General features: G+C 56.4%; 1 protein-coding gene across 1 annotated transcript; it reads left to right on the top strand.

Annotated features, from left to right (window-relative positions):
• Window positions 1-1,369: 1,369 nt before the first annotated feature.
• Window positions 1,370-9,074, top strand: LOC115936562 (kinase non-catalytic C-lobe domain-containing protein 1-like). The gene is made up of 5 exons (XM_031016848.2): window positions 1,370-1,411; window positions 4,288-4,410; window positions 4,494-4,553; window positions 5,335-5,492; window positions 7,055-9,074. Exons 1-5 carry the CDS (start codon window positions 1,370-1,372, stop codon window positions 7,284-7,286), a joined length of 615 nt encoding a protein of 204 aa, XP_030872708.1. The 3' UTR covers window positions 7,287-9,074.
• The last annotated feature ends 218 nt before the right edge of the window (window positions 9,075-9,292 follow it).

Genomic DNA, 9,292 nt, shown 5'->3' with positions numbered 1-9,292 from the left:
CTCACACACACTTCCTCACACTCCCTTGCACCCACACCCTCCTCACACTCGCACACACCCTCTCACACATATACTCCCTCACATCCACACACGTGCTCCCTCTCACACATACCTCCTCACACACACACTTCCTCACACTCCCTCACACCCATACCCTCCTCACACTCACACACTCCCTCTCACACATTCCCTCACACACATACCCCCTCACATTCACACACACACTTCCTCTCACACATACCTCCTCACACTCACACACTTCCTCACACTCCCTTGCACCCACACCCTCCTCACACTCGCACACACCCTCTCACACATATACTCCCTCACATCCACACACGTGCTCCCTCTCACACATACCTCCTCACACACACACTTCCTCACGCTCCCTCACACCCATACCCTCCTCACACTCACACTCACACACTCCCTCTCACACATTCCCTCACACACACTTCCTCACACTCCCTCACACCCATACCCTCCTCACGCACACTCCCTCACACATACCCCCTCACACTCACACACTTCCTCACACTCCCTCACACACATACCCTCCTCACACTCGCACACACCCTCTCACACATATACCCCCTCACATTCACACACGTGCTCCCTCTTACACTGACACACTCTCTCTCACTCACACACACTATTGCTTTTACATACATAATCTCTCTGACACACAGAAACCCTCCTAAATAGTCCCTGTTACCCACATAGATCTTCTCACAGATTCCCTGACACACACTCCCTGTCACACACACGCCCTCTCTCCCACACTCACACCATCCTGCTCACACACAGCCCCTCATACACTCTCACGCTCACACTCAGGGTTCAGAGTGCACCCCTAGGGGGCTCCCTCCGCACTCCTGCCTGAGCCAGGCCCGGGGCTCGGAATTGTGACTCGGAAGTGTCCCACTAACCTGAACGCTCCGAGAGTGGGAACCAACTTAGTCACATTTCCCATCACTGTACATCCCCTGCAGGCGGTACAGTGTGTGTTCTCAGCCCGTCTGTGGAATAAACGAAACACAGGTCAGAGGAGCAGTCAAGGTCAAGCTCTTGCTGTTCCCGGGCCTCTCTTGGCCTGGACTGTGGGTATCTCAGCCTGAACTCACTCACCTGCTTCAGGCAGGTACTGGGCAGGCCAAGGACAGTCACCTGGCTCAAAGCCAGCGCCTCCCTCCAGGTTCCCACCCACTCAGGAGGGTCGAGGGAGGACAGAGCCCCCCAGTCCCTAGTGCATCTGCACCTCCACCCAGTCAACACCCTATCGCCAAGGCCTCCAGTTTCTTGCCGCCTGAGGCCAGCAGTGGGAGGGAGCGTCACTGGAGTCCTGCGCACATGAAGTGGCCACACTGGCATGCAGAGGAATGACGGTCGGGACCACGAGGGCTCCTCCTGTGTAACACAGTCCCTTCCCATGGGGGGACACCCACCACTCCATAGGCGGCCACTCCCTTAAAGCAAACTCTGGCCCAAGTAACAGGTCTCCTCAAGCATGATCCCCTCTACCGCTGCCCCTGGGCAGAGCCTCACAGGGGGCGCTCAGGGGTGGGAGGGCACCATTGTTCCGCCCCAGCTGCCCCAGAGCCCGCAGAGGCCACCACCTCCTCATCAGACAGCAAAGTGAAGATAAGTCTATTCCTGCATTAACAGCCTCTGCAATTTGTCTTTCTAAGGTTCCCCCGTGTTTGCGCTCACCCCAAACCCACAGGGCAACCCAAGGCCCATTAACACATGCAGAGTTTTCTACTTTTTCCCCCTTGGGGGAGAATTTTCAAGTTTTAGGGATTTGTTAGCCAACAGACTGACCCATCCTCATTTCTGCCAGGATGTGGGAACAGGGAGCCTGGGCTTTACCCACTTTGTTCTAACCCACAACATTACAGATATCATGAGTGACATCAAGATGTGGCTTCCCTAAATCAGGGTCTTCAAACAGGGGCTTGTGTGGTTGGGCTTCACAAGGACTTCCAAGGAGAACCGACCAAGGACAGTCAATAGTCACTTCACGGACCTCAGCTTCCCAGGAGTATACCTACATCTGAGCCTCCAAAAAGAGGGAGGACAGGCCCCCACCCAGCCCAAGAGAGAAGATGGGCTCTGTGTCCTGAGTCTGCAGGTTCCCTGCCCAGCGGGTCAACACAGAGAGGCATGACACATTTACAGGCCTGCGTGGTCAGCACAATGGAACAGATCAAGAGATGCTCACCCAGTTGTTGGCACCCAGCTTGGAAGGGCTCATGATGTCACCGGGGCAGAACTCCTTCCATTGTCGTGAAAGGGCTCCCACATCCCTGTAAGCAAAGGACAGAATTATTCAAATGAGCAATACACCCACATGCAGGAACCAACGGGAGAAAGAGTGGGAGCCGTGTTTCTAATGAAACTGCACGTGGACCTTGGACAAAGGTGTTTGTCACATTCTGATGATATATTGTTTCACACATTGTGTGTTACTTACTGTAACATCAGAACAATCCAGAAGACTTTTATATTTGTAAACTGTGGTCAAGAAAATGGCTAAAATTCGATTTTGAGCCAGAGGATACAATGGGCAGTCATTAACTGTCCTTGGTGGTAACCGCGCAGTCATGCAGATGACCCTTGGGGGCACAGAATGGAAAGACAGGTGAAGAAGAAAAAGAAACGGTGTGAAGCTTGCCACCTTAAAGAAAAGCTTGCTGACTTTTTTTTTTAGATGAATTATGGTGGATTTGAAGGCAAAACTGGATTTCAGTTTAATCAGATAGTCTTTCAAGTGATAGGACACAGCAGCAAAAAGAAGCAACCCAAATGTCCATCCACAGATAAATGGATAAACAAGATGTGGTCTGTTGTACTCTGGAATATCATTCAGCCTTAAAAAGCAATGAAGTCCTGATACAGGCTACAACGTGGATGAACCTAAAGGACGTTACGCTCAGGGAAACAAGCCAGTCACACAAAGACAAATACTGCGTGATTCCACTCTAGGAGGCCCCGGAGTGGTTGAAATCACACAGCCAGAAAGTAGAAGGCTGGGCGCCAGGGGCTGGGGGCGGGGGATGGGGAGCAGGGGTTTGATGCTTGCAGTTTCAGTTTCACAAAACAGAGTTCTAAGCTGTGACACAAGCAGGGGGAGTGTAGTTAACACTACTGAGTATTAAAAACGGCTCAAGAGTAGATTTTATATTACGCGTTTTTTACCACAAACATTTTTTAAAAAAAACAAAAATGTGATGGAACGGTTTTATCTGAAAGTGCTGGAAAGTACATATTTTGAATCTGTTTAAATATATGAAGAAAAAATTGGGACGTCAACTTTATAAGCGAGTAGGGCTCCTGGGTGGCTCAGTCGTTAAGCGTCTGCCTTTGGCTCAGGTCATGATCCCGGGGTCCTGGGATCGAGTCCCAAATCGGGCTCCCTGCTCTGCGGGAAGCCTGCTTCTCCCTCTCCCACGCCCCCTGCTTGTGTTCCTGCTCTCGCTGTCTCTCTCTGTCAAATAAATAAATCTTTAAAAAAAAAAAAAAAGTATAAGCGAGTAAATGTTTTCCGAGCTCTTTTAAGAGGCACGCAGCTGGACAATGGGAGGCCACCAGGGTGAATGAGCTTCCATCTGTGTGACCCTTGAGAGCATCGGAATCTGTGCAGACAAGGTCAAGCCCAGTGCAGAGGCACGTGGTGGGGACCCACAGGCACTGTCCCCACCTGAAGGGTGGCCCCGGCCCGGGTGACAGTTCCTAGGGTCAGGCAGCTCTGAAAGGGTGTGCCCCGTTAGGAATGAGAACCCCGTGGGGTGTTGCTGTCGAGTCTGCTGACCCGTGGAACCAAAGCCAGCCCACCCCCACCCGTCAGGCTCTGAAACCGGGGGAGCAGTAGACTCCGCCCTGCAGAAAATGAGAAGCTGCCAGGAGAGGTATGGGCTCCCTCCTCCCAGCCGGGCGCCCTTCGGTGCTGAAGCTGTGCCCCCTCCCCCATTTGTCCTGCGCCTAGAGCAGAGGTTTGTCTTGGGAGTGACTTGGCTTTTGAGGAGCGAGGTGGACTTCTTCTCACATCTTTATGCTTATGGGGCACTTGCCTTTCTGTTTTGTGTTTTCAAGTCACGCCTGTCCTCCTGCCCCGTCACGGCCACTGCCCCCCGGACCGGAGCCCCCTCACCACCTGCTTCCCACACAGGTGGAGGGGCCCTCGCCGCCCCGGTGCCTGGCGCTGGGTTACTCTGACGGGTCCCCAGAGGCCCTCTACCAGCTTGTCTTAAATCAGAGGACCCTGAGCATGTCCTTCTCTGGTTTCAGCTGCAGGTGAATTTGCTGTCCAAATTTTTGCTGATTGCGAAATCTTGCTACGAGCAGAGGAACTTCGCGACAGCCATGCAGATTCTGGGAGGCCTGGAGCACCTGGCCGTGAGGCAGTCCCCTGTGAGTCACCCTGGAGAGCCACTGGCCACGGGCGGCGTGTGGGCACCGCGGCCGCAGGGGGCTCACCTGTGCTTCTATTTCAGGCCTGGAGAATTTTACCCGCGAAGATAGCGGAGGTCATGGAAGAGCTGAAGGCCGTCGAGGTACTGGTGCTGTGCGTGAGCTTCCGGAAGCGTGTGTCCCCCTGGGGCGTCCCCTGCAGACACGCTCTGCACCTCTCTGGGGGGCTCACCAGGCAGAGCCTGTGTCGCGGCCCCCAGACCACACAGCCACCCACACCCCCACCCAGAGCTGCCCGGTCTTGCCCATCGCCCCACAGGGCACAGACTGCGGGCCATGCACCAGGTACAGATGCCCAGAGGACCAAGCTGAGCTTAGTGACCCACTGGCCTCCTTGCAGCCTCCTGAGATCATAAATGAGGAAACACTGGAAGGCTGGGCATCTCCCTGGAGGAGGCCCTGGGAGCAGACTGCCGCCGAGGCCCCACAGCTCCTGCCCCAGACAGCTCTCTGTGGGGCGGGAGGGCTGGCGTGTGTCCTCAGTCGACACCAGAAACAGGTCCCTGAAGCCGGGAAGCCTGGGTCTTGGCCTCCTTGGGGCAGCTGGGCCACCCGGCTATTTTGTGGAGCCCAGAGAGAGTCAGTCAGGAAACAAGTTTGCCATTTCTGGTGGCAGGAAGTGTGTAGCTTTCCGGTGGGTGTGTCCGCGTTCCCTTGGCGCCTGCAGGCTTCAGACTTCCAGACTTTCGACCCGATCCAATCATCCGAGGCACAGTGAGGATCGGATGTAAATCAGTGCTGTGTAGCCCCCTTGCCGGGGGGCAGGGGCGGGTACATAGCACCAACCCAGACTGGCTGAGCTGAGTGCCCTGGACTGACCTCTCATCCGTCTGCCCCTCCCCACACCCCTGGCTGGGCCCCCAGGTCTTCCTGAAGAGCGACAGCCTGTGTCTGATGGAAGGACGGCGCTTCCGGGCCCAGCCCACGCTGCCCTCAGCCCGCCTCCTGGCCATGCACATCCAGCAGCTGGAGACAGGGGGCTTCACCATGACCAATGGGGCCCACAGGTGGAGCAAGCTCAGGTGAGGGGCTATGCTCCCAACGACCCCATGGGCCCCTCACCCTAGCGCTGTCTGCACAGCACCCGTGGCCAGTCCTCAGCCTGCTCCGGTGGTGCCACAGTTCCCCTGCCCAGCACCCCTGGGGGCCCAGCACCCCTGGGAGGTGCAGACTGGGGGCTGCTTGTGAAAACCACCTTGGTGACCCCAGACAAAGAGGGCCACACTCATCTCTGCCTCGGAAGCCGCAAGCTGCCTCCACCCCTCCTCCCCTGGGGGCTCCAGGCCTCATCGGAGATGCCCCCCCATATATCACAGGCCTGGGCCAGCCCTTCTCCAGAGGCCTGCACCCCCATAGCCTTGGACCCACCTGTTTTCCTTCCCCCCTCTGCATCACCCACATGTGCAGACGGGTGAGGCTGGTCAGGCCACAGTCCAGCTGCACACCCCTTAGGGTCAAGGGCAGATCTCAGCAGGCACAGCCCAGGGGACCTGCAGCCCAGTGGTTCCAACCTCCTTCTGGTCACCAACTTAAAAAGTTACTTAAGAGGCACCACAGTGCACACTGGTCTGGGTCAGCAAAATGGAAACTAACAATTAAGAGGGAAGGCCACAGTCCCGAAGGAGCGTGGGCGGAGGCCCGATGATGACTCTTCTTCACTCTGTTTTAGGTCTGGATGTATATGCATGTTTGTCTTTATTTATTTGAGGGAGAGAGATGGGTGGTGGGGGGGCGGGGTGCAGAGGGAGAGAGAGAATCCCAAGCAGGCTCCACGCCCAGCACAGAGCCCCCAAGTGGGGCTCGATCTCAGGACCTGGAGATCATGACCTGAGCCCAAATCAAGAGTCGGACGCATAACCGACTGAGCCACCAGGGCGCCCCGCATGCTTGTCTTTTAATGACCAAAGTGCCGTCCTTCATTCTGGAGGTGCTGTCTCTTCATCCACAATCAGGATGAGAATGTCTATGAAGTCCACGGCCTCCCCCAGGCAGAATTACTGACTTCTGCTTCGTGGTCCCCGTTTTCTTGGATGACATCCAGGGGTGTGTGGTCACAGTTAACTTCCCGCTCTCCAGGGAATGAGTCCCGGTGCACAGCATTGGCCAATGCCCAGGGTGTAAATACTTTTGTGATGGTGGCTCTTGAGCCGTGATCATGATGTCCCTGAATACAGAGCTGGGGAGAAACATGTGCCCAGTGACCCCTGAGTACACCCTTAAGTGACCCTGCGTCTGTCTATCTCCTCTACCTCCTCCGTGGGCGCTCGGGCTGACACTGGGGTGTATTCATGTCGGAACCCTTAGCACCAGCCAGGCCCAGCACAGATTTTCAGCACATGTTTATGGACTGAAGAGTGGCTGGATGGACCGACGGACAGAGGCATGAGCAGAGGGATGGATGGGAGTGCAGGTGGGCAGACAGGCCTGAGTACTGAAATGAGGTTGGGCCTTGTGAATAAATACAGAAAACTCACCCCAGAGTTTGTACTGGGAGAGGTTTGGGTTACACACTTCCCGGGATGCGCTGGGAATTCACAAGCGCAGGCTCATGCAGACTAACAGTTCACGTCTCCCCCATTCACAGAAACATAGCCAAGGTGGTGAGCCAGGTGCGTGCATTCCAGGAGAACCCCTACACGTTCGCGCCCGACCCCAAGCTGCAGTCCTACCTCAAGCAAAGAATCGCACGCTTCAGCGGGGCCGACATTTCCATTTTAGCGGCAGACAACAGGGCCTCCTTCCACCAGATCACCAGCGAAAAGCACTCCCGGAAGATCCAGGACAAGTTACGGAGAATGAAGGCCACGTTTCAGTAACGGGGACGGCGGGTGTGGTGGGGATTCCAAAGCAAGGACAGACCTGGGTACAAAGGAGGCACCGCTTGCTGTCCCAGGCCCAGAAGGTCCCAGCAACGCGCACCTGCCGCTGTAGACTAGGGAGCCCGACAGCACGGCGCGGGACCCGGGGCTCAGCCTGGGCGGCGGGGTACATGCCCGGGGGGCACCGGGAGGGGAAGGCTCCAGGGCCTGGCTAAGCCGGAGAGGACAGGCTCCAGTGGAGGTCGGGGTGTTTCTGCTAGTGTAAAACTATATTTAAAAATTAAAACAGAAATAGAATAAGTAAACTCCCCAGGAGCCACATACCCATTTATACTTCTTAGAGATAAACCGCTCTCCCCCAGGTCCCCAGGGATCCCGCCCCCCAAAAACCCACACCCACCCACCCTGACTCAGAGCAGTGTTTTCATGAGTCTGGCTTATGTCTGCCCAGCAACCAAGGACCAAAATGACCTCTGACCCCTATGCCAACCACAGGTTCCAGGGGTTTCCAAAACCTTCCACTGGGGCCCTGAGGCTTCCCAGTGGCCCAAGCCCCAACCTGGGTCCACACTCCCATGCCCAGACCTCCCCCCTTCCACTCAGACCCCCCCAAACCTCCCCCCACACTCCTCAGACCTCTCCTCACACCCCAGACTTTCCCTCCACACTCCCCACCTCCCCGGACCCCTCCTTCCAGACCCCCCTCTAGGGGCCCAGCTCAGCTCACCCCCATTCCAGCCCACGTGGGGGTGCCCGAGTTTTGCAGCCCTTGCCCCAGCAGGCCTGATGGGGTCTGTCCCGGCCCAGCCTCCTGCTGCTGGTGAGCACCTCACAGCTCCACGCTGCAGCCCCCAGTGCCCGTGGCCCCGCGTGCCCTCCGCCGTTGCCAACCCCCACCACTTAGAACAGCTCCCGGTGAGGCCTGCAAGGCTCTGCTTCCCGGCAAAGCACACAGGTCACAAACAGCAGCTCCAGAGCAGACTCAAGGCCTCGGGGCCCTGAGAGCATCCCCCAGTCCCACCTGGTGGCCTGGGGGCCTCAGGCCTGGGGCCCACGCCCCTCTGCCTCAGCAGCCATGCATGCGCTGTGCACACCTACGCCCCGGCTCCCGCCGCTTTCCTTCACTAGTGCTTTGTCCGAGCCGTGGAGGAGATGACGTGTGCTGCCTGGATGGTTCCAAGCGCTTCCCCGGGGCTCTGTGTCCAAACAGCCGGTGTTGGGCGTTTGCTCAGCAGGTGGAAGACGCCCCCAGCCAGATGTACTGGGACCAGGAAGGTGTGGTCGCACCCCTCACGACAGGGAGCTCAGACCCCTGGCACCATCCTGGGCACCAACGTTCTCACGTTGCAAATTGCTGGGAGACCGGAGGTGGTTCTCTTGTTTCAGAATCAGTGATTCTTTAGAACAACCAGCTAGTGGTATTTCTGGGAAAACTGTCACTTGTGATAAAATGCTGAGTCTGTAATGTCAAGAAGGTTTCCCACATAAACTCATCCAAGACACTAGAACAGAAGAGGGACTCAGTGCTTCCCGCCATGCAGATGCGGGGGCTGGCTTTTGAATGAGGATTATGTTCTACTAAACACCTACAATCTCCGATTCTGAGTTTAACAAAGGTAGCGTCACAGAGCCTGAAACGGAGTTAGCGTCTGGCACAAATGCACATTCCAGCCATAACGATTGGTTCACGGGAAAGTGACCGGGCTTTCAGCTTAAGCACGACTGTCGGCATGTCGCTCGAATGTCACCGGCACAGATTTCTAAATAAAATTATTTCTACCGCGACGGCTTCCATAGGCCTTGTTTTGTTTGTCTCCAAAGTGACACTTGCTTTGGGGGTCAGGGTGGGCTCCCTCGTGGCCAGAGACAGCTGCAGGGGTGCTCCTGAGGGCACAGGGGGACAAGAAGTCCTAGCCACAGCCGTGTCCTTGGGCGGCACGGACAAGGGCCAGATCTGCCGATTCGCTTAATTCAGGGCCCACCAGAACCGAACCCCGGAACCC

The sequence above is a fragment of the Leptonychotes weddellii genome, chromosome 6 (assembly GCF_054177405.1).
Source record: "Leptonychotes weddellii isolate Sample4059 chromosome 6, ASM5417740v2, whole genome shotgun sequence".
Classification (NCBI taxonomy): Eukaryota; Metazoa; Chordata; class Mammalia; order Carnivora; family Phocidae; genus Leptonychotes; species Leptonychotes weddellii.
Note: the sequence above shows the minus strand (reverse complement) of the source record. Positions and strands in the feature narration are given on the sequence as shown.

What these genes read in the sequence shown, in the direction of transcription:
- LOC115936562 (XM_031016848.2), top strand. Translation starts at nt 1,370, where the DNA reads ATGCAGAGGAATGACGGTCGGGACCACGAGGGCTCCTCCTGT. An exon ending in TGGCCGTGAGGCAGTCCCCT is followed by an intron (nt 4,411 to 4,493) that starts GTGAGTCACCCT and finishes CTTCTATTTCAG; the next exon opens with GCCTGGAGAATTTTACCCGC. An exon ending in CACAGGTGGAGCAAGCTCAG is followed by an intron (nt 5,493 to 7,054) that starts GTGAGGGGCTAT and finishes CCCCATTCACAG; the next exon opens with AAACATAGCCAAGGTGGTGA.